Source organism: Periplaneta americana, chromosome 15 (genome assembly GCF_040183065.1).
Source record: "Periplaneta americana isolate PAMFEO1 chromosome 15, P.americana_PAMFEO1_priV1, whole genome shotgun sequence".
Classification (NCBI taxonomy): domain Eukaryota; kingdom Metazoa; phylum Arthropoda; class Insecta; order Blattodea; family Blattidae; genus Periplaneta; species Periplaneta americana.
In genome coordinates, this window is record NC_091131.1 from 128,566,500 (window position 1) to 128,593,532 (window position 27,033).

Genomic DNA, 27,033 nt, shown 5'->3' on the forward strand with positions numbered 1-27,033 from the left:
AGTACTCGTACGTAGTACACGATTTTGAGGACTGTAGAAAATATTTCTCACATAAAAATTAAATGACGTTATATATCTATCTGTTCTATTGCCATATCCGAAGACTACAGATATTCCCATGGCCACTTGTTTCATGGAACATTAGTTCATTTAGTGAATTCTATCCAGATGGTACGATGAAGCAGTTTCACACTGTTACTGTGCCAACAATAAGAATAGTTGATTTATGCACGAACAGTGAAATTACAGTAGAGAAAACGGGAATACTCTATGAAAACAAAGCCCAACATCACCTTCGTACACCACAAATTCGTCTTGGAATCGCCGAGATCTGAATTGGGGTCTCCAACGTAAAAAGCGGATAGTCTAACCGTACGATTAAAAGACCGTCTCTTGTTTATTGTCATTTCGTAAAATCTACAACTCTGAATAGTCGCTACAGATGTTGAAAAGTTTGCTGAAGAAATATTCGTTACTAATATTAAGCATGCCACTGGCTGCTAAGTGATGTTTCTATGGTCTACTTTTCTGGTAGGACAGAAAACGAGTGCAGGGTATATAAGACCATGAGTGAATGCTCCCTATACGTCCGGATGTATTAGTTCTCATAACTTCCTGTCTTACAATAGGCTATTTCCTTGCCTCAGCCGCGCTTCGGTACTAACAAAACACGGGAGCATCGTAAATCAAGTTAGCAAGCAGAAAGCTAACAATATCAACTGTGGAAGTCACCTACTGTCAAAGAAAAGCAGTACGCACATTTTTATTCATTCCGAATTCAAACAGATGATGTTATTCTCGAGGTACTTCAGCCAACTAGCGAGACCCAGCCGAAGCTCAGTAAGATGACTGTTTCTCGCCAAAGAGGAACAGACTTCGGTTCCCTGATTAGTACTAGGCCGAAGTTATATTTTTGTGGTAAAAAAAAAGGCTTAGGAGTAAGATTTCTGAGAACACTGCGGTTCTCTTATTATCCTTATTCCACCGATATTCGATTACTGCCACATTATCACTTCCCGTCTCAAAAAATACAAGATTTTTAGCGGACAAACCGGTTGTGAAGCAGGTTTTTTGCAGTACTTCGACTTAAATAAAATTATTCTCATTCCAGTGATATTCAATTATTTTCGTATTATCTTCTCATCGTATTTGAGTACCGTCTGAAGTTAAAAAGGTGCTTAAGTTATTATCTTTGTCATTAACTTTAAACAAACGCATTTCAAAAAAATTATTATATTTAGTAGTATTGATCTTGCTCAGGATATAGACCGATGGCGGGCTTATGTGAAGGCGGCAATGAACCTTCGGGTTCCTTAAAAGCCGTAAATAGGCTAAGTGGTTTTCTATTAATAGCTAAAATCTTTGTATCATCTCTGTAAACAAGAAAGAGAGGGAGAAGGGGGGGGGGAGAATGACAAAGAGATTTAGAGAAACAGGAAGAAAAAATGAAAGAGAAGAAAAAAGAGGATGAAACAAGACACAAAGAAAGAAGGAAAGAGCGAAAGAAATAAATGTACGAATTCAAATTCATTCATTCATAGTGTTCTGCCCAAGAGCAGGTCTTGTCTTCCACTGCAAACCCAGCATTCTCCAAGTCTTTCCTATTTTCTGCCTTCTTCTTAGTCTCCGCATATGATCCATATCTTAATGTCGTCTATCATCTGAAATCTTCTTCTGCCCTGAAGTCTTCTCACGTTCACCATTCCTTCCAATACATTCTTCAGTAGGCAGTTCCTTCTCAAGCAGCGACTCAATTCCTTTTCCTCTTTCTGATCAGTTTCAGCATCATTCTTTCTTCATCCACTCTTTCCAACACAGCTTCGTTTCTTACTCTGTTCATATCACATACTCCATCCTTCTCCATATCCACATTTCAATTGCGTCTATTCGCTTCTCTTCACTTCGTCGTAATGTCCATATTTCTGTTCCATACAATACTACACTCCACGCAAAGCACTTCAATAGTCTCTTCCTTAGTTCTTTCTCCAGAGTTCCGCAGAAAATGCTCCTTTCTCTATTAAAAGCTTCCTTTGCCATTGCTATTCTCCTTTTAACTTCTTGACAGCAGCTCATGTTACTGCTTATAGTACATCCCAAGTATTTGAAGCCTCCACTTGCTCTACTGTCTCATTTAGAATTCGCAAGTTTACCTTCTTTATTTTTCTTCCTATTACCATGGTATTCGTCTCGTTGGCATTTATCTTCATTCCATACTGCTCACAGCTGTCATTTAGCTCCAGTAGCATATCCTTTAGTATCATCTCCTCTTCTGCTAACAATGCCATATCATCAGCATATCTTATAGGCCTACAGTTTATACTTCTTCCTTCTACTATCACCCCTCCCACGTTCTGAAAACAGTTCTTTACTAAATCCTCCAAGTAAATGTTGAATAGGGTAGGTGATAAAGGGCATCCTTGGCGTACTCCTCTCCCTATTTCACTTCCTTCTGACATTTCTTCTCCTATCCTGACTTTGACTCGTTTCATATAAAGGTTACTGAACAGCCTCCTCTCTTTCCAATCCACGCCAATTTTCTTTAGGATCCCTATCAGTTTATTTCAATCCACTCTGTCATACACCTTTTCTAAGTCCACAAATACTATATACACTTATTTATTCTTTTCTAGATAACTTTCGCCTATTGTTCGTAGCAGTCCAATTGCATCTCTCGTACCTTTTCCCTTCCTGAAGCCAAACTGCTCTTCTTCCAACTGTTCTTCCATCTTAGAATATAAACGTCGATTCAGTATTCGCAGAAGAATCTTCGCCGAGTGCGATATCAGGCTGATAGTCCTGAACTCCTTACATTTCTTTGCATTATTTTTCTTCGGTATTGGAAGCAACACTGTCTCCGTGAAATCTTCAGGCAAGTTGCCTTGCTAATATATTTCGTTGCATAATGACAGAATTTCCTTCTTGTCTTCACCCAAGCATTTCACTAATTCAATAGAGATTCCATCAACTCCTGTTGCTTTCCCATTCTTCATTTTCTTAAGCGCTAGTTCAATTTCTTGCCTTAAAATAGAAAATCATTTTTCCTTTTCTGTAGCAAAGTCATCTGGACGATTCCCTGTCTCGTATAACTCTTCTACATATTTCGTCCATCTGTTCAAATTCAAATAAAATATTAATAATTTTCATTTCATTATCATCCTGCCTGAAACTGATAGTAGTACCTACAACACATTATTCGGCAAACAGCAAAGACTTTATTCTATTACCTACTTGAGAAGAATACAAAGCGGCGAAAGAGAACAGATATCAATCAATAAATATTCCAAAACAAAAACAAATATTTCCAAGATAAAGAATTTGCAGTGCATCTCAAAAGCAGTCATTCATAAAATAACAAACTCAATACCGACACTTGAACTAGTGTGAAGGGCATAATGAAAAATCTCAATATGTAATACCAACTCTTTCCACGAGACAGCGTATGAGGACATTAAAAAAAAAAGACACACAGACAGACAGATAGATAAATAGGTAGACAGACGTACAGATAGACATAGATAGATAGGGGGAGAGAGAGAAAGAGAGAGAGTAGCAACGCGACGTAACCATAAAAATGACACGCACGATATTAAATAAATTATACTCCCTAGTTCATAGTGAGCTAGGTGGACGTGACATTGTACATTTCCTGTCGGTCAAGAAACCAGTGTTAAAGGTTACCGTACTCTATCTGGAGTTCAATCGGAATATATTTTTCATCTAAGCTTGAAAATCTTGAGCTCGTTACATTAACTTCGAACATTCCTGACTTTGAAAGCTACGGTACCTAGACTGTAACACATGACCCTAGTCTGGAAACTTGGAATGCTAACGTATCTGCTTGAGAGAACTGGAAGGTTAATAGTTCAACCCCTGTCCAACCAACATTCAGTAAACAAAGGAAAAATACTGAACGTCTTAAAACACATGTTCCGTATTTTAAGAATTATTATAGTTATTTGTACGCTACTTTTTTTCCACCGCTCTAGGGATCATGCATAGAACATGAACTTGCCAACCAAGAAACTCGATTCCCGCTGTAGGCGGAAATTTATCTCCATTCCACGGAGCTGGATGATTGTCCTTTGTCTCACACTTGTCCTTGACGTCTATGCGGTAACCCTGTATCGTGTTGATCGCAGGGTTAGGGAGACCTGCCATATGAGAGTTTGGTGTTAGTTCAAAGAATGGTCAAAAAATCTACATGATGATGTTACATCTAAAGAAGAAAAAGAAGGCTACTAGTTTTCCTACCAAAATTAAGCGAAGTGTCTTGTATTTTATGCATATTAATATTTAAATGTGTATGCCTATTACTTAAAGAAATCACGACACTCGGATTTTAAAATAAGCCCTTACACACTGCAATGCGAACTTGCGAAGAGACAGTATTGACTATGACTATTCAGTACCGAGAACCGAATACAGACTGCCTTGATCTTCAATTTAAGCGAAAAAACTTTGTTCATACTTCCCAGCTACTAGTAATTGGTCACTTGACATCAGCAACACAGATGTTATATCTTTCAGTTTTGAGAACAGAGGATTCGCTGCCCATTGTTTTAATCGGCTTGTATTCCCTTTCACGAATGTTGAAAGATTTGTAAAGTCTGAAAAATTTCCGATCTTTAAAAAATAAGTGGTTTGGTCACTGACATTTGCTACGCAGATGTTACTGAGTTCGAGTTTAGAATTTACGGTTTAGAGGAGATCTGGATCTACGTTTTCGACACAATCACGAAAATTATTCTTCTAAGAGTATTTCCATTACTACTATTACTTACTGGCTTTTAAGGAACCCGGGGGTTCACTGCCGCCCTCACATAAGCCCGCCATTGGTCCCTATCCTGAGCAAGATTAATCCAGTCTCTATCATCATATCCCACCTCCCTCAAATCCATTTTAATATTATCTTCCCATCTACGTCTCGGCCTCCCCAAAGGCCTTTTTCCCTCCGGCCTCCCAACTAACACTCTATATCCATTTCTAGATTCGCCCATACGTGCCACATGCCCTGCCCATCTCAAACGTCTGGATTTAATGTTCCTAATTATGTCAGGTGAAGAATACAATGCGTGCAGTTCTGTATTGTGTAACTTTCTCCATTCTCCTGTAACTTCATCCCTCTTAGCCCAAATATTTTCCTAAGCACCTTATTTTCAAACACCCTTAACTTATGTTCCTCTCTCAAAGTGAGAGTCCAAGTTTTACAAATCATAAAGAACAACCGGTAATATAACTGTTTTATAAATTATAACTTTCAGATTTTTTGATAGCAGACTGGATGATAAAAGCTTCTCAACCGAATAATAACAGGCATTTCCCATATTTATTCTATGTTTAATTTCCTCCCGAGTATCATTTATATTTGTTACTGTTACTCCAAGGAATTTGAATTTTTCCACCTCTTCAAAGGATATATTTCCAATTTTTATATTTCCGTTTCGTACAATATTCTGGTCACGAGACATAATCATATATTTTGTCTTTTCGGGATTTACTTCCAAACCTATATCTTTAATTACTTGCTTCCAGTAAAATTCCCGTGTTTTCCCTAATCGTTTGTGGATTTTCTCCTAACATATTCACGCCATCCGCATAGACAAGAAGCTGATGTGACCCGTTCAATTCCAAACCCTCTTTGTTATCCTGGACTTTCCTAATGGCATACTCTAGAGCAAAGTTAAAAAGTAAAGGTGATAGCGAATCTCCTTGCTTTAGCCCACAGTGAATTGGAAACGCATCTGACAGAAACTGACCTATACGGACTCTGCTGTACGTTTCACTGAGAAACATTTTAATCAATCGAACTAGTTTCTTGGGAATTCCAAATTCAATAAGAATATCATTTAAAACTTCTCTCTTAACAGAGTCATATGCCTTTTTGAAATTTATGAATAACTGATGCACTGTGCTCTTATACTCCCATTTTTTCTCCATTATCTGTCGAATGCAAAATATCTGATCAATAGTTTCCACTATAAAATATTATACTATATTCGTGAAAATGCTTAGAAAAGTAAAATGATAAATTCCAGGAGAATATCTCGCGGCCCGGTATAATAATTGATGCCAGGGTACCTGGTCGCAGCCCGGCAGTTGAGAAACACTGATCTAGCAAGTTTGAGAAAGCTAATGCGATAGTCTTTTTAAAAAGTAATTACTCTAATTCCGTAACTATATCTACACCTAATGAGCATATGTCATTTAGACACCCTCTTTTGTGTCTCTGTACGAAAATAAAGCGAAAAGAAAGTTAAAGATAACTAAACTAAAATAGATAACAAAATATAAGTTCACTTATACCAATTCGACGAAAAACTGAAAAGAATACTGAAAACAAATCCTTTAATATCTGAAAATGTTGAGCAATACTGAAGAGTAAGAAAAATAACTGATGACACGCAAAAATGAAGTCTAGCTTGGATCTATTTAAAAGTCAAATAATAAAAGGTGTTGGAAAGGTTGACAAAGAGTTTACCCTCCCATAATACTATAGCAGAATACAATCAAAATAAACGCACACTTTCACTATGATACCAACAATGAGCGAACAATGGAGAGATGTGTCGAATAAAATGGCACAGGAAGAGAAAAGAAAGCAGAAACATTAAGATTACATGTGAAGTTAAACCGTTGTAAAACAACCAGATAAGTCGTTTGTTACATACACTTATACAGGGACTTCATTTTATTTTTACTAACATTTTTAATATTAACCTGGCTATACCTTTAGAGAACCGGAAACACCGCTTGCTACCCCCTCCAAGACTGGAGTTCGATGATACTGGCGTAAAACACAAATCACTCTACTAGGTATAGGAAGGAAGAAAAGTAGTTCATCCATTTACGTAAACTAGGAAATATCGCGATTTTGAGTTTGATAATTTTCATTAGGTTTTTCTTTAATCAAAGTACAGTACTGTATTAAGAATAAGTGTTTTTACTCACGAAGTGAGTTATCCATACGAACGTATTCATTATGCAGTGTATGTTATACTGTCTACAGCACATTAGCGTACAATATAGAGAAAGAAGTTAAATTGAAAAATAATCATAATATTTAAACACAATTTTGAAAATGGTGGCCGTTCACTTCGATACAGGCTTCAGTTCTTTTGTGCATATTATCGCACTATAGACTATTGCATCTAATTCCAATTGCCAGTTTCGTCCTTCGTACTAGTAACTCATGTTGAAATAATTCTGTACCTACTCTACGTACTGTAAATTCAATCTTCACTTCTGCCCGACCCGAAAATATAAAATTACTCAGACATGCTATCTACTGTCCGTCCAAGTGGTTATGCCGCAGGACTGTAGAAAGGGAGGAAATCACGTGACAGTTAATTACTTAACGAGGCCCGTTTATTTAAGTTAAATTAAACAGCTGTATTATATTACGTAAACTTCCAATTCCTAAGAGAAATTAATGTTTTCAGAAAAGAGCTAAGACAGCCCAGCTATTACAGAGGGGCGAGCAGAAGCAGGTGGGGGAAATCGGGATGCGACGTAGGCAAACGGACAGTACCTGTGCGAAAATATGATTCAATATTGAAAGCTCTTTCGTCACTGGAAAACGTGAACATATTTCTGGAACGTACTATACTCAGTAACTCAGTACTGCTTACTATCTGCGGTCTTGGTTCTGTGTGGAGTTGGAACTTCCTTAGTAGAAGGGGTGGGAGTGAAGTACATTCAAAAACTCAGGTACAATAAAAATTGAAGTAAAAATAAAATGATGTCCCTGTATATAGTCACTGCATTTCATAATGACAGTACGAATTCTATTTTACTATTTTTATCAGTGTGAAATTTTGTATTTGGGGTTTTTCCTACATGTATGAATAAGTAATGTTTTCTTTACCAAGCTATAAAAAGAACTACGTAGGCCTCCTGTAATTACACCACAGACGGTCGTTTTTGATCAGTAGCCTTCAATGTTGGCATACTAACAGTCTAAACTACGGAAATGTGGAATAAAATTATTAAACAAGTCCATTGCCTAGAATAATTTGAGTAGCCTAGTATTTAAAATTATAAATTTACTCGGTAACTTGGAAACAATGAAATGAATTCGGTTTAAAATGTAGAATTAAACAATGCAAAAAATATATTATCCAACAAATTACATTTTGATTTCTAGAAATGTCCAATTCAGAAGCTGCGATAATTATTATTAGCAGATGAGTATGCGCAGCAAAGTCCACTAGGCAGGCCTAAGTTATACTATAAGCACAATTTTCTCCACCACCCAAAAACGACGTCCCTGCTGTAAATTTCACAATTATAGTTTAGTTGTCCTCGGCTGTCAAGTGGCTACATACTGTTATATCCCTTCCTTTGAGACATGAGGTTTGCGGAATCATATCCAATTGAGGACAATGAACTTTAAGAAACAAATCCGCAGCGTCTCTCAGGCTAGTAGGCCTATCATAGATTTTTAAGGCACGTTAAAGAACTCAGAGAGAGATACAGACAAAATTTAACAGAAAATATCTTCCATGTTAGAAATAAAATGTGCCAGTCATTCTCGCGTATTATTCCATCATCGTAGTTAACAATTCCATCTCATAGCCTCATTCCAGAAATAAATTTTATTAGTTGCCTCATAAGTGGTGCCATGTTGCCTTCGGACAGTTGACTGAACAACAGCAATGCACAGTGCACACTGTCAGATTTGCAAAGCCCAGGAATTTCACACATTACTATATCTGGAGATACGGTAATAACCAATAATTTTAAGATGGGATTCACAACGGATAAGGCGCAACTTCGACGATGCGTGAAAGCTACGGTCATGGGTTTGAATCCCACATAAGCTTAGAGTTGTATTATTTGAGGTGGAGGCCCGGAATCGTACTGACACCACGCCATAGGAGTCCCATCGCGTAGAGTTCAAGTAAAATATGAAAATATCAACGCGAAGTAAACGAGGTTAGACTACTATAGAGGAACAACTTAGAAAACTCCGTTGGTCTGCGCATGCATCAATCTTAAAGAGTGACACAATATACTCTTCACCTCCTCCTCCCTAATTGTCAGCCAATAGTAGCACGTACTGATAGCAGTGATGCATCAGATGACTTGTCAATCAATAGCGACAATGGTTCAGATTAATGGAGGGAAAACTCCGATTTCGCCTTCAGCACAGCGGTAAGGTTTAGTAACCTCCTACAACGGAATTTTGTCAGTTGTTAACCTATAATAATTGTGTGTACCATACAGGCTACTATACACAATATATAGCCTATTACATTTATTTATTAATAGTTTGAATTAATTTAATTATGTTATTTATTTCTGTGATTATTGTGATTTTATTGCTTAGGTAATTATTGTAATGTCATTGTAGGCCTATATTATACATATATTACTGCCACCGGGTGTATACCCAATTGCAGTGTACATACATACATACAACTTCTCTTAAATTTGAAAGAAATAAGAAATGCATAGCTAACAATAAAATGTCGACATTGCTTTAGAAAGGTAGTAGGCCCTATTAAGTAAGCTGTTACATACCGGTATTTAAATTACCGGTTAGTTACGGTGCAATTTTGTTATTTTATTCCAAATACAAGAGAGTGAGGTCACGCAGCTAAGTAAGGCCTACCGGTACTAATACCATTTATATAAACTGATTTAAGAACTTTCATTATCTTTCGTGGAAAAACCGTCATGGATGGATTGACATGGTTGATCATAAGTTGCAAAATGTTTTTATTCAAGGCCGCTGTGTTTTCACTGTCGCAAAAGATAACATAGAAAACAAGTTTCGTGTTACTGACACAGTGACCGGTATTTGAATTTCAGGGTTACAACTATTTAAGTCAGATACATCCTATTCATTTGTTTGTGATATTGTTTTCTTCGCAAAATAAATTAATATAGCCTACAACCTATGTATACACAGCATGGATATTGCGAATATTACTGTTAATGCTGCACTTCCAACACCTAACTTTCAGAATTTGTCTCGCGAATTTGATCTAGAAAAATCCGAAAACAATATACATATCAGAGCTCTAAGTTATCCCTGGCAATCGTTAAAATAGTTTTTGCTCAAACGGGCTGTCAGGTTTTCTCTGAACAATTCTGTTCCCTTTGCTTCTGAAAATCTACTATAGACCTAATTAAAGGTTAAGCTTATATTCCTTTTATTCTTAATTCTTCCCCCTTACGTAGTTTTTTTTTATAAATTACTTTTTACTTGATATTATACAAATAGAGTGCCAAGTCATCACATCAGATAATAGATGACATCACACTGACAACGGTCGAATTCAGCCCTGAGTAATATTCGAACCTAAAACCGTGGCTTCTAATCAGAGGTGAAGCTAAGTCAAGCTGTTGTGTACATACATCGAGACCGGCTAGGCAAGTAACCGCCTACCAAAAATACTCAGGTTTCTTAGAAGTCAAATCTTTCTTAGATCAAATGACTTCGCGTTTCTTCGAAAGTTGTGATATAGCTTATGAATACGATGTATGGTGCAAAAATAACAACAGTAGGAATAGAACTTGGTAGGCCTACTTAAAATTTAGTTGATGAATTTCTTTAGAAGTTATATACCGGTAGCATTTTATATTTCATTATTCAAACAACAATTGAATTGCAATAAAATTATGTTATCAATTTCTTTTAAGGCATTCATTGACTCTTAGGACAACGATCCACTTTTTCTTTTCATATCCTTTAAACTTTAGTGACATGCTTCTTGGGTATAAAATAAGCAAGTTATATAATTCAAATTTGAAAATCGAATTTGGGGTTCCAAAGGATGCTTTTTTTTAAAGAAGAATAATAAATGTTGAACCGACCTAACTCCATTAGAAATTGACCCAGGGTAAAACTTCTTTCTCGAAAATGATCCCCTACATATGGAGAATGTTACATACCGGTACCAAAATTATTTATTTATACTGAACCATTAAAAAGATATGGCACATTATATAAGCACTTTAGAAAAATATATATACATATATTTGTATATTTATGGGATAAAGTAATTATAATCTATTGAAAATAACAATTTTTGGTTTACAACATAGTCACATGTTTAAGCTTCAATTTGGTACCTCAATGAAGTCTTTTGCCCAATTGGAAGTCTACTTTTTATCCATCGGAAGGATAATAAATGTCGGAAAATGTGAAATAGAAGAAAACGGACATTGAAGATGGCGTAAGGCACAGAAAGTATATAGTGCGTTATGCTCAAATAATTATAAAAATTAAGTTATTGAGATAATGAGAACAAGTTATAGGCCTATTATTTTTGAAAACTAGAACAAATGAGTTTCCAGATCAGGAAAAAAAAATTAACAAATTTAGAAGAAATATGACATTTCTAGAGTCGATGAATACCTTAAAAGCATTTGAAGTATCTGTAGCTAAATCTGCAATGTAGGTCTAGTCTGTAATAGACCTACCTTATATGCCGGTAACTAAATTATTTAATAACTTAAATCGCTATACTTCGTAATGAAAAACAGGTATGATAGTTATAAACTCACGCTGATAAAGAATTAATTACCTAGTTACAAACCACGAAGATTCGTTTTACAAGTTAATAGTCATATTCAATTAATGTGTCTGGGCCCATTTACCTTAATTTTCAACATACATATTATCAAATAAACCCAACTGTCATATATGTTATTAAGAAGTCAATAGTAAATTTAACTAGATCTACATGACTTCACAGGATAAGTAGGCCCTATATAATTTACAGAGCAAGTAGGCTAGGACTACGGAGTGCTAAAACGATGAAAAATAAAAGTTCATAGTAATTCTGACTTCTTAAAATAGGCTGACACGCAATATGCATTATCTTTGATCTGCTAATAGCCATGCCTCAAATATAAAATTCATTACACACATGAGTAAACAAACAATCTTACAACTTTCATACAACCGAATGGCTAATGCATCAGCTTTCCATGCCAGAAATCTTGCCAAGTTCGAATGGGTTTAGGCCTAAATGGTTGATGTGGCAAAAAACGACTATTGAGTACCGGTATAGTATTTTTTCTCAGGATACTCCACTGTTTCTATTACCTATATTCCACACTTCAATAATATGCATTCGCCATCTGCCCTCGTCTACTTTGTACCGTACAGATTTATATAGGCCTATTTCATTTTACCAATGCATTGAATTGATACATAGTTGGTCTCCCATTACGTGGTGTGAGCATGATTTTGAATCTCTAGCTAAATCAGCCTAGAACAAAACTCACAATTATTTTTACCTCTGGCGGGGAACGAGCCTTCTCATTTAAGTACAGGGCTTTGTTACACGCGTAAAGACCATCGGAGTAGCTCAAGAGTAAGAAGCTGGTCTCCTGATCCGAGGCTACACTCAGGCATGAGTTCAAATTCCAACTGGATTGATTATATGGGAGGTTTTTTCGAGATTTTCCTCAACTGTAAGACGAATGACGGATAATCTATGGCGAATCCATGATCTCTCCTGAGAAAATACCTCTCATTATCTCCAATTCATAGTCGTACACTTATGAGACTGGACGTCCAGCCGCACTGTTCTTCCGAAAAAAGACATGCTAATGATATGTATCGTTCTTAATCTATCATTCTCAACAGGGCTGAGTCCGCAAACCTTTCTCTTATTAACATCTAGACATACAAGACGGCTGAAATAAAATCGTGCTGCCTTGAGGTTTTTCCATGGCTCTAGAAATTTAACGGCAGATGCAAAATTAACACGCTCAAAAGGAGTTGCACGAAAAATAATTATTTACAATTGCGTTACCAAAGGAAGGCGGATATCTATCTGCAGGCTAATACACCTACGTTCTGACCGACCAAAATGCGTAAATGCAAGGCATACCAAAAGCCTGAACTAACCAAATCTAACCTGTCACTGATACTCGACCTTACGAAAACGCGCTTTTTATCTATCTTATATACCAAAAAGTTCACATGCAATGCAAGCGATTCCGCCTCTCCTCCAGTCACCACTTTCACAGCAACTTTCCACCCTTATTCCGGTGCGAAATGGACGTTTTCTTTGGTAACGTAATTGTAAAGAAATTTACCACGCACTTTCTTGTCAGTAGGTCTACTGTAATTTAAATGGATTTAGGACGATAATAATTAATAGTCCGTACAAGATGACGAGACTACTTTTACTAACACATTTAAATCCGCAACCAGGGTAGATTTTAAACAGGGAAGAGAGTTACAAACTACAAACTGACCTATATAATTGATTATTTTAGATGATAATTTGTATAATACTGTACTTTTTAATAATTACCCTAACTAATGTTCAAAACAATTGAGAAACATATTAAGTGTGTAATACTTTTACAGTAGCCTATTTGATAAAGTGTCTGTTCCTAAACACTTTCTTATTTTGACCGCACTGAAACCCATACTTTACTGTCAAATCTAAATAACTCGAAATATCTGAATATTTGACTAATCTGTAAAACTGGAACTGGAAATTCTTCTAGAAAACATGCATTTATTAAAAAAAAAACTAGACAACCAAAACAAATGTCATAGGTTATGTCATAGGCCTACAATCTACAATTTTTAATGAAAAATCATCGTCAGAATTGCAAGTCAATGTTAAAAAAAAAATCAAATCTAAATTAGCCTGTATTAAATCAATCAAAACATTCCAACATAGCATATCGGGCTACAAACAAAGTAGGCTAATTTAAACGAACTTTTGATTAAACTAGCGCTGAGATAGTTCAAGTGATTTCGGAAGTGAAAATCGTTGCATTTATAAAAGATTTTTCGTGAAAATGCAGTTGATCGTAAGCTATATGCAAGGCATAATAAAATCCCAAACTAACGAAACATAACCTGTCACAGATTCATATATAGGCTATGCAAGATGTATAAGCGAAGTACGAAGGGAACTACCTCAGCGCTAGTTTATCCAATTATTTTTCATGATTAGGCCTAATCAATTCATAACATAAAATAAATTAATAGGCCTACTCTCACATTTTAACCCCTAAAAAACATTGATAAATTACACAAAAAAAAGGCTAACACCAAAACACGCCTAGTTTATATATGAAAAATAACTGTTGTTAATTTTAAATAGAATAAAATAGATATTCCTTTTGCAGTATTAATCATTGTTGAGTTTTTTTACTGTGATCACGAATGTCTTCCAAAGATCTAAACTTCAGATTTAACCTAAATACAGATAACGTACCTATAAATTAACTTACAAACCCTCAAAAACATGACTGGGCATTGACAGTGTAAATGTAACAAAGTAGGCCTAATAATTTTGAAGGATGAACATGTTGTAAGGTTATGTCCATTTACCAGCATTACAAAAATTGGGGAAAATGGAGAAACAACAGTAGGCTAATGTTAATGAAATGTAAGATCATACATTCTAGGCTATTGACATATAAATTTGTCTGTTACTCACTTTGAACACTTCAGAGAAAAATCCTGAACCGATTTTTTCACAAGTGAAGTCATCAAGTCTGTTAAGGGCTGCAACAGCATGACGTAAAGCCTGACATGAAGACCCTGTCATGAGAGAATGTTTTGCTACTGGAGAGGGGCCATCCATCATTGGAGGTGGGACTGGTGTTATTAAATCTCCACTGCATAGTCGATGTTGTTTACCACTGCTATCACTGCACTGATTTTCACAGTATCCACTATCACTTCCTCTGCCACTCGATTTTCCAAACATGTTTACTTTCTAGATTTTCTGTTTTCACAAACAAAAATTCCTATGTCACAGACTGATATATTTTAAACATTATATTTAACGAGGTAGACCTGTACGTTTTTATTGCAGGCCTAGTTTCTGAAGTAGTCATTCTTCAGTTGTAGGCTGTTTCAAATTCATTAAATCTCAAATGGAATATAATATCACACACTGATTATTTTAATCAACTTCAAGGAAAAAAAATCTGCATTTCATGATAAATTCTGGCAAAAATATGTTCCTGTACACTACGATTTTATAGTCAGGCCAATTAATGTGAGCAAATAGATATTCATGTGAATTCCAATGAGTACCTGAATTTAACAAACAAATTTAAACTTTGACAGGGCATTGGCAATTTAAATCTGTGGGATAGTCACGGTTCTCTGAATGTCATTCACATAAAACTGTAAATTTAAATCACTTTACCATCCAAATACAATAACAGTACATTAGGTATGTAACCATGTGTAAGCCCGAAATTGAACAGAGACACTCACAAACTTTGCCACACGAAAGAAACTGCTCCGGTTTAATGAATTGTAATCTGAAGACTACACGGCCTGAACTTTCACCATCCGACAACCACGACAGCCATTTTAAAACTGCAACGATATCTGGTGGAGAACATAGATATGATTGCATGACGTCACTGAGGTGGTGGGGAGATTGATGGATCTGATCTGCGAATTCACCGCCTTCATTTAACACCATTTGTGATCTCTATCTGGTGAGATTAAATGCTTTGGGAACAAACTTTGGATACTACCAAAATAAAAAAAAAAACGCTTTCAATTTAAATGTATAACTGCTATCTCGAGATATATTAAATACGAGAATAACAAATTATTACAATAAATCTGTACTAACAATAAAACTGTAACCTAAATTGTTCTGGTAATTTTCATTTTTAGTTTACAAAAATTGTTAACATGTATAATTAACTATTCTGAGACCGAAAATGGTATTTTTTAAATTTTTGTTTGTTAGACTATTATGTTTGTTACCTTTTTATTCGATAATGGCTGAAACGATTTCTATGTAAAATAAGTCAATTCCCACTTATATTTTCCATTCAACGTGGAAATGCAATGAGCGTTTTGGGTACTCTTCCCGAGTCCAGCCCTTTAGACGAACTCTTTCTCCTGTAAAATTTTTTGTTCTGTGTGTAAATATTTCTGTTTAGTATATATATATATATATATATATATATATATATATATATATATATATATAACCATTTAAGCATGCGTTAGATGCGTTTTTATCAACCTGAGATTCTATTATGTCGTGGGCATATTTTCTAAAGAGGAATTGTATAATCTAATATTGCTTCTTTTCACTTTCATATCCTCTTTATTATTATGATATATATAATTAGATATTAATTTCTTTAAGATTTTACTGTAAATAATGATTTGTCTATTTATGTATTAATATCATGTATATTTTGCCAAAATTTCGAATAACAGATGATTTCTTATATTTTAGGTTACATGGCATTCAAAATACTTTCTTTAAAAGTGGAGTTATAAGGAGGCCTGAAGTAAATAAATCGAAATATCTCGCTTATTATTGATTTTATAGCAGAATGTTACGCAGCACAAAATGTTTCCGACAAGTTTTATTTCGTGAAAATTTTGATAGGACTGATAGCTAAGGAGTTAATGAGAGTTTTAAAATAACAATGAAAATTATGTCACTACTGCCTCAATCAGACATTATAATAAAGTAAAAACAAATAACTTCGTTTGTTTAAGATAGCTTTGCAAGATGAATTAGCGATATGAAGTTAAATTTAATGTTTTTTCGTCGGTAATAAAATTTGTCATGAATTTTTTTAAAAAATACCGCAATAAAAATGTTGCCTTAAGTGAATATTTCGTACAGACCTAATAAAAATGCTGATAGTAAATTCATATTGTTCCATGTTGATATTCTTATTTGATTCAACAAGAAAATTGCACGACTCTTGTTATATTACTCTTGTTATATTTTGGCACTTATTGTTACTTTGCTGTTACACGAGTGAAATTATGGACAGAATTAATATTTTCAAGAGACAAATAACTTATGATTATTGTTTTATTCAGATCTATAATGAAAATAGCTATTTATGTATCAAGTACGCAAAACAAGGCTTTAGCGGACGAATTCAGTGTTTTTGGACGAGGCGTAAGCCTGAGTCCAAAATACGGGATGAGTCCGCTAAAGGTTTTGCGTACATGATGCATACAATAGTTTTTAGTAAAAGCTCTCTAAATCATATGAAATAAAATAAAAGCAAATATAAATATAAGTATGAAAGACATAGTCAGTAAATTGCCATATTCTCATCGCGCACAGTCTGATAAACATAATGAAATAATGTTGATATTATTAAAGATTGCATGACGACTTTAGCGGCCGCCGCTGAAGTTCAATTTTTCGGACTGATAACAATCCGAAAAGCAACTATTTTAGAGAGCACGTACTAAAAACGACATTGTCAAAATTGTATTATTTCGAACTCGCTTATTTTTTCGTAAGTGGCGTAATATAGAGGTAAAAATTATATAACACAATCTATATATAGTAATTTAATATAGGCCCGATAGGCCTATAATGAACTGATTTTCATTTCTTAATTCATTTTAAACTGTTACCGGTATTCATTTTGATAGAATCTTCGATATCCTCCCATATCACACGCAGTACTGATGTCTGATTTCGTTGCGTTATTTCATAGTCAAATGAAAGTGAGATGTGGAATAATTTTGCAAATGAAGGGTTTTTCGAAAAAGCAACCATAGTCCAAAAACATAAATTTTGAGGAGAAACAAAAGACTATCTGGCATGGGTGTAAGTATGAAATTCATCATGTCATTTCTTAAGCTGTTATGGAAACTCGGGAAAACTGAAGTACATTTCTGTAGTGCTCGGGAAAAGTGACACAAGTCAGTTTCCACAAACCTTTTTTTGATAATTTATTGACAACATCTGCTCGCTTGGAAAAAAATACATAGGTATTCCTCCCATTACAATAATTCATACAGAAAAAGAATCAAATCGACATAAACCAGTGTAAGTTGTCAATAAATTATCAAAAAAGATTTGTGGAAACTGACTTATGTCACTTTTCCCAAGCACTGCAGATTTATAACTTAAATTGCTTCATCGAAATACATGTTGTGTAAATGTAGGTAACTGTGAACAATGATTGTTTTCATAAAAATACTCTGTCGTGGCTGAAGTGTGCCCTCCTTTAATTTTCTTTTTCTTTATTATATCCTGCTTCTTCTCCTTTCTTTGCTTACGTCTCTTCCTTGGGATTACTTCTGTACCTAGATGACTCCATAACTAATACAGTACAACTATTCACGCGCCAAAGTATTTTTTACGGCGTACGTAAGAGCCAGTACTGCGAATCGACTACAGTTTAAAATTTGTATGGATAAATGTTTCAAGATAATTCATTCATTCATTCATAGTGTTCTGCTCAAGGGACGTCTTTCACTGCAAATCCAGCATTCTCCAGTCTTCCTCATTTTCTGCCTTCCTCTTACTCTCCGTATATGATCCATATATCTTAATGCCGTCTATCATCTGATATTTTCTTCTGCCCCGAACTCTTCTCCCGTTCACCATTCCTTGCAGTGGATCCTTCAGAAGGTAGTTTCTTCTCAACAAGTGACCAGAGGGTGATATGAATGGGATATTAGTAAATGCTACCATCGTCCTGGCTGGACAATGACTGTTGTCACAAGAAAAGTCTTTGGACTATGGTTGTTTTATGAAAACAACTGAAAATGTCCACTACTATAATATAAGCCTAGGGTCATTTTCTCCCTAACAACTAATTCAGTAGATGTTCGCTACAATACGCTCACGATATCCTTAATATTTCAAATTTGCATTTTTTTTTTTTTTGGACTTCGGTTCTTCTTTTTTTTCAACCCTTCAAATATACACGCGGCACATTCATTCGTTCATAGTGTTCTGCTCATCACAAACCCAGCTTTCTCCAATCTTCCCTATTTTCTGTCTTCCTCTTAGTCTCCGCATATGCTCTATATACGAGTATGTCTTCTATCATCTGATAAGCTTATCTCCTTCTGGTCCCAAATCTACTCCCATTCACCATTCTTTACAGTGCATCCTTCAGTAGGCAGTTTCTCCTCAGACAATGACCCAGCCAATTCATTTTTGTCTTCCTCATCAGTTTCAGCATAATTTTTATTATTTCTTCACCCACTCTCTCCAACACAGCTTCATTTCTTATTCTGTCTATCAATTTCACACGCTCCATTCCTTTTCATTTCCACATTTCAAATGCTTCTAGTCGGTTCCTCTTCAGTTCGACATAATGACCATGTTTCTGCCCCTTACAATGACACAAACCACACAAAGCACTTCACTAGTCTCTTCCTTATTTATTTTTCCAGAGATCCACACAAGATACTCTTTTTTCTATTAAACGCTTCCTTTGCTATTGCTATCATCCTTTTTGCTTCCTGGCAGCAGCTCATGTTACTATTTATAGTACATCCCAAGTATTTGAAGCTGTCCACTTTCTCTACTGCCTCATTTAGAATTCTCATGTATACCTTCTTTACTTTTCTTCCGATAACCATGGACGTCATCTTGTTGCATTTATCTTCATCCCATATTGCTCACAGCTGTCATGCAGCTCCAGTGGCATATCCCTTAGTACCGTTCTCTCTTCTGCGAACAACGCCATATTATCAGAAAATCTTATGCACTTTATTCTCCTCCTACTATCACCCTTCCCATTTTCTTAAAACAGTTATTCACTAAATCCTCCAAGCAGATGTTGAATAGGGTAGGTGATAAAGGGTATCCTTGACGTAATCCTCTCCCTATTTCACTTCCTTCTGACATTCCTTCTCCTTCCTGACTTTGACTCGTTATTAAATATTAATTATTATTCCGTGAGCTACATATTTTATTAATTACATATTTGAGTGAGCCAAGGTAATATACTGTATTGCCTACTTAATGTTTATTTGATCCACAATTTTTTTTTTTTGTTTCCACGGAACATAATCGTATTTTTACAAGTGTTGTCGTAAAAGTCGAGTATTTTCCCTGGACCAAAACTACAATGCAAATGGAGTAAAAATTAGATTTTACCGTGATGCTCACTGGAGCTCACTGGAACTGTTCATTTTCAATCTCTAAATTATTCGGCTCATTTTGCAAAGTACCATGAAATGGATTTCCTGTGTTCATCATTTACTCACATTTTGTTTTCTGTGTTCCTTAAGATATGTTTTATGTACCTTGTTAATTTTCATGTGTCTTTACGTTAGGAATGATGTACAGTGGACCCAACACAAAAAAATTATTTTGTATACAATCCACATTATATTGATATTGGTTAGAAGTGAGTTATTAAAGTATATAAGGCTAATTTAGAAACATATTAAACGAATTTGGTTGAAAAACTTGGACTCTTACTTTGAGAGAGGAACAGAGGTTAAGGATTTTCGAGAATACGGTGCTTAGGAAAATATTTGGGGCTAAGAGGGATGAAGTTACAGGAGAATGGAGAAAGTTACATAACGCAGAACCGCACGCATTGCATTCTTCACCTAACATAATTAGGAACATAAAGTCCAGACGGTTGAGATGGGCAGAGCATGTTGCACTTATAGTTGAATCCAGAAATGCATGTAGAGGGTTAATTGGAAGACCTGAGGGAAAAAGACCTTTGGGAGACGGAGACGTAGATGGAAGAATACTATTTAAATGGTTTTGAGGGAGGTGGAATATAATACTAGGGACTGGATTAATCTTGCTTAGGATAGGGACCGATGGCGGGCCTATGTGAGAGCGACAATGAACCTCGGGTTCCTTAAAAGTCACTTGTAAGTAAGTTAAACGAATCATCCTTGAACAAAAAGCGGATTCTCCTGGACCAATTGACCGTATCTTATTTATTTGGATACAATAACAACTAAGGAACATGTCAAAGGAAATGTTCTGGCACGAAATGCATGTTCTCTGACCCAAAATGTTGGTATTTTAATTATTTAAATACAACTTCAATCAAGAGACATGATATACAGGGTGTTTAAAAAATACGGGGCATAATTTCAGGTATGTATTTCCCACATGTAGACAATCAAAATAGTTCATTACAACATGTGTCCGGAAATGCTTTATTTCCGAGTTATGGCCTTCACAACATTGAAATTCACCGGAACGTTGTTCTTTCCGCAGGTCGTTGCCGTCAAAGGAGACATTAAGAGGGCACTCTGACAGTTCATTCCGAGGCGAAGGTTACATTCAGTGTTGTGTAGGCGTTAGACTGTGCGACATGTAGGCTATTCAAATCAAGAGCTGGCAGAGATACACTTCATGTACGGTAAGGCGGACGGCAATGCTGCGCTGGCTCGTCGTTTGTACCGGGAGAGGTACCCACAGCAACAATGTCCAGCTCGGAAGACATTTGTACGTCTCCATTACCGTCTGTGCGAGTATGGAAAATTTAACTCTCCTGGTTTGGGAAGGGCACGACCAAGATCTACAACTCCAGAAGTACAGGAGGAGATTCTGGAGGCTGTGAACATGACTCCTTCTATCAGCACACGAAGGGTAGCGTTGCAAGTCAATGTTCATCATACGACTGTCTGGAGACTGTTGAAAGAGTATCAATTGTATCCTTATCATTTGCAATGTGTACAGGCCCTGTCACCAGCAGATTACCCTGCACGAGTTAGGTTCTGTCAGTGGTTCTTGCAGCAGTGTGGTGTAAATCCGAACTTTTCTGCCTTAGTATTATTTACAGATGAAGCACAGTTCACACGAGATGGCATAACAAATTTCCACAATCAGCATGTATGGGCGTATGAAAACCCACGTGCAACTGTTCCATCTCATCACCAGGTGCAGTTCTCCCTCAACATGTGGGCCGGTATCATTGGTGATCGATTAGTTGGACCCCATGTACTTGTAAACAGACTTACGGGGCAGGCGTACACAAACTTCCTGGAAAACACCATACCTCATGTTTTAGAAGACACTCCACTGATCAATCGTCAACACATTCACTTCTTGCATGATGGCGCTCCTGCACACTTCAGTCGTACGGCTCGCCGGTACTTGGATCGAAGGTTTCCTGATCGATGGATAGGTAGAGGTGGCCCAACTGCTTGGCCTCCACGCTCACCTAATCTGAACCTTCTCGATTTCTACTTGTGGGGCCATTTAAAATCATTGGTTTATTCGTCTCCGGTGCCTGATTTGGAATCCCTTCGGAATCGAATTGTGGCATGTTCTGAGGACATACGCAATACTCCTGGAGTTTGGGATCGTGTTCGCAGGTCAATGAGACATCGATGTGAGGTCTGTATTCAAGCAGGAGGTTGACATTTTGAACATCTTCTGTAATGACAACGACCTGCGGAAAGAAAAACGTTCCGGTGAATTTCAATGTTGTGAAGGCCATAACTCGGAAATGAAGCATTTCCGACACATGTTGTAATGAACTATTTTGATTGTCTACATGTGGGAAATACATACCTGAAATTATGCCCCGTAGTTTTTAAACACCCTGTATAATTTATCTTTGTACCAAAATGGATACTCTCAGGACCAAATGATCGTATTTTAATTACGTAACTACTTCATAGTTTCATTTGGTATTGTATAGAATCGTTATGATTGAGATCTTATTGTTAATGTTTTTATTTATAACAGTAGGCAATAAATTAACAAAGTAGCCTATGTAAGGTCTCACGCTCAGAGCAGTGGAGGTCAGCCCATAAGCCACAAGTCGTGCTGAAGATATTAATTTGCTAATTATCCTGTATGGAGTATTGTGCACTATATAGAATTGTTGCAATATACATGGATTGTAAATAAAGTAGTGGCAACACTGCCGCGATTGGGTCATCCGCATTCGCATGCGATACGAGAAAACTGGTGATTGTAGTTGGAGATATTGTCGTTGTATTGAATGATAAAACCGACTACTATGACAACAGAATGTTGTTATTGTGCATCGTTAAATGTAGAGCACTATTTTTAATTGCTCTAAAGCATGTTTACTAAACTTGAGCACCGATCGTGGATAAAAATCGAGGTAGCCCGTGGTAGAAATGTACTCCAACGTCATCAAGGGTTACTTGAAGGTAGTGGCAACGATGCACTACCTTGTTGGATGGTTGCAAGATGGGTCTCTGCATTTCGTACGGATCGGAATGACATGGCACATGTGATTCGCACAGGTCGCCCGTCCATTTGTGATGAACAAGTGGCGTTAGTGCGAGATCTCCTTGCTGTTGATCATTGTTGGACTGTACGAGAATTATCTATCGAAGTTGAGCTCAATCATCAAACTGTGTGGGTCACCCTGAAGAAAAACCTCCACATGACAAAAATTGTAGCACGCTGGGTTCCTCATAACCTGACAAAAGCACAGAAGTGGCACCGATACGCAATAGCTCAACCCCTCCTACAGAGATACCACAACGAAAGGGAGTAATCCTGAAACGTATTCTTGCTATTGACGAGACGTGGGCATGAGCATACGAACCTGAACTAAAGCGCCAGTCTAATGAATGGCACCACAAAGGATCACCACGTCCAAAAAAAGTGCGATATGAACCCTCTAGGATGAAAGTCATGCCGATAGTGGCATATGACAATGAAGGTGTTATCATTAGCTATGCCATACTTCAAGATCGAAATCTCAATGCAGCATACTACCAACATTTTCTCAACAAAACCTACGTCCAACTATGGGGCGCAAACGTCCACAGTTCCTGAGAGATAATCCACCTTTCCTCTTGCATGATAATACTCGTTGTCATGTCGCAGGAGCAGTGGCTGAATTGCTACAGAGATGGGATTGGCAAGTATTGGAACATCCTCCGTATTCCCCTAGCATGAGTCCTTGTGACTAAGACTTGTTTCTACAGTTGAAAGAAGCACTTAGAGGCAGGAGGTTTCCAGATATTGCATCAGTGCTTCATGCAGTAGGGCAGCCCATCAGAGAGATCAACAGAAACAACTTCGCTAACGGAATGCATAGGGCATAGTGCCGATTAAAATTGATCGTCAGCTGTGCCAGGACTATGGGCAAGCAGATGGTGCGTTGCTGCTGTAGACAATTTTCAGCAGGACGCAAAAATGTGCATGACGAGGAGCGCAGTGGGAGGCCAACCATCATCACAGACGACCTTATGGAGCAACGCACCATCTGCTTGCTCATGACGTTAGGCTCATAGACCTGGCACAGCTGACGATCAATTTCAATCGGGCTATGCCCTGTGCATTCAAAAATTGTATCACTGACCGCACATCACGCGGCGGGAGCTGGAATAGGAGCGTCCATCTTCAACCAATGCAACGAAGCTACTGAGAGCACTCGGGAAGTTCCGCTAGCGCATGCGCCATATCAGGACATTACTGTATCACGTACACGCAGTGGCTTCGCGTAACATATGGTTTGCTAGCTGTGGGACGAGTGGGAAAGTTACTTTATGGACGCGCCTCGTATATGGCAATGACTCGGCCAAGCTGATGCTACCAACATAATTGTAGTTGCGAGCGCATACAGTCCGCTGTCTCCAGTGCGGAGAGACTTACCTGGCGCACTGAACCAAGCTTAAAAGTAGAACTGAACAACTTCAGATAGTATTACATGGTAATAACAGTTACATTCATAGTTTTAACCACAATTTTTTTAATAATTCAGGAGCAAGTGACTTAAAACTTATTATAAGCTAATTATTCACTAAGTAGTGACAAAGGTGTACTCGGAAATATAATAGATTTAAGTCAATGATATTTATTTGTAACAGTGCAGCGAAGCGCACGAGTATGGATAGTATGATCATAAATTTAAATGTAATTCTGTTTAGATAACAAACAAAACTCTGGGGAAATTACAAGAGTCGTCACCATTCAATCCATTGATAATAATTTACATACACGAGTTCTCTGCCATTTTCTTGTAACGTTTGATTATTCTAGCAATCGATTGCCGGTACCGGTACTTATTATACGAAATTAATTGTAAAATAACATTTATAAAAGAGTCCTTTTAATTATTAATCTAGGTTTTCTAACGTCTCTAGCTATACTTCAGTGAGCCACGGTATTTTCACAAAATACGAATAAGCTATTATTCCCTGGACCAAAAATATAGTATAATCAGCGCATTATATTCCCGTGCGCTAGTTTTTTCAAAGAATTTAATAAAATAAGTTCTGAAGTAATTGAATTATTGTAACTTCATATTCCATTCCTAAATTTCAGTTTTAGTATGCTATTGGAATACATTTTTTTAACTAATGGCGGGTACTTGAATTTTCGTCATTCACCCAGTTATGTAGACCAATTTACCGACGGAGTCGTTGCCCAGGATGCGACATAGGAGGCTGTTCTACATCACGCCCGCGATGAGATGAGATGATGGAAATTTGTTGGGATGTCACAGGGGAACCGATCGCGGAGAAAACCCCTGTGTTACCTGGGTCAAGGGCTTGCCCAACACAAGTTATAAATCGGGGTCCACAGGATTATAAGTCCAGCGCTCTAGCCACTAGAGAACCTTGGCGGCTTATTAAAATAAATAAAAGCCTTAACAAAACCAGGGTTGTTATATTAAAATGGTCAAAATCCGGACATGTTAAAAATAAGAAAAAAGAAAAACAAAATTCAAAAGCGTGTATGAATCAGATCAGTATCCTACATTCTGCAGATTTAAGATGGAAGGATAGTTGGAAGAAGAGCATTTTGGCTTCAAAAGGGGAAAAGGTATGAGAGATACAATTGGACTGCTTCGAACAATCGGCGAAAAATACCTAGAGAAGAAATAAAGAAGTATATGTAGTATCTGTAGATTAGAAAATACTTCTGACAGAGTGGACTGGAATAAATTATAGAGGTCTTGAAGAAAATAGGTGTGGATTGGAAAGAGAGGAGAGTGTTCTGTAATCTTTATATGAAACGAGTCAAAGTAGGATAGGAGAAAAATGTCAGAAGGAAGCGAAATAGGAAGAGGAGTACGACAAAGATGTCCTTTATCACCTACCGTGTTCAACATCTACTTGGAGGATTTAGTGAATAACTGTTTTAAGAAAATGGGAGAGATGATAGTAGGAGGAAGAAGAATAAAGTGCATAAGATTTTCTGATAATATGGCGTTGTTAGTGGAAGAGAAAACAGTACCACAGTCTAAGACATACAGTCACGCAACTCATATGTATAAAATATGCCAACATTTGACAGCTGGCGCGACAGTAGCCCTCTAGCGGCAGGCAAGTTAAAAGTGTGCACACGACATATGATAACATATCAGAAAACGGGTTTTGCGTAATTTATTTTATATTTTTATGCTATACAATAAGTGTATATGATTCTTATTAATTTTAATTTAGAATCCTAGAAGAATTTCACACGCAGTTAATCTACAAGTTTCAGAACCTGAGAATAAACGTAATTCTTTCTGCTCCTTACAACTGAATCATGGAACTGTTCACGTATCATAGTTTGAAATAATATAATTGTTCGTACGTGGATGGTTAATTAAATTCATTCCTGAATATATTTATGAATCATTAGAACTCTATATTTCCTGTGAGAAGAGTCAAAATTAGTAGCTTCAAAATTGTAGGTTACATTGCGTGGTGAACTCCTCTCCCTATTTCCTGAGAAATTAACTATTTTCCATACCGCAAATTGGGGTAAACTCGGCCGCTGAGGTAAACTTGAAAATAAAAAAGGGGAAGATTTAAATCTTAATATGACAGACATTGATTTATGAAGTTTATTATTTTTCATTTCTTAAGAACCGGTATTTCCTTTATTATTTTGAGTGACAAATAGTGCTGATATTATGGTTTAAATGTTTATGGCAAGTTTACCGCATTTTACATTACATTTCCAGTTTTCACACATAATGCCTAATTTTAACTTATCCTACCTATATAATAAATAATTTACATGCCCTTACTGTTAATATGACGTAGGTGAAAACAAAAAAATGAACACACAATTTTGTTGAAAAAATTGTGACTTCAATTAACTCAGAAAATGTAGGCCTAATTTTATTTTCAGAGCAGAAGTGGTGTAAGTCAAAATGGGTAATGAGGGTTAAAGTAAACATTCTTTAAAATACAGCGCAAAGTAGCAGTTAATATTGAATTTATTTAAACTATTAGTAGTCAGTGAATAGCACGAAGGATATATTAATTGCTACTTTGCGCTGTATTTTACAGAATATTTACTTTAAATCTCATTACCTAATTTTGACTTACACCACTTCTGCTCTGAACAGCTCAAATAATCACTGGGAATGTAA

General features: G+C 36.5%; 1 protein-coding gene across 1 annotated transcript in view; it reads right to left on the reverse strand.

Annotated features, from left to right (window-relative positions):
* The window catches only part of cdi (center divider), a 341,490-nt gene extending 326,180 nt beyond the window's left edge, over positions 1-15,310 (reverse strand). Inside the window, exon 1 of the mRNA XM_069848113.1 lies at positions 14,427-15,310. Within this exon, the coding sequence (XP_069704214.1) occupies positions 14,427-14,699 (273 nt within the window). The 5' untranslated portion in view covers positions 14,700-15,310. The remainder of the gene's footprint in view (positions 1-14,426) is intronic.
* Between the last annotated feature and the right edge of the window lie 11,723 nt (positions 15,311-27,033).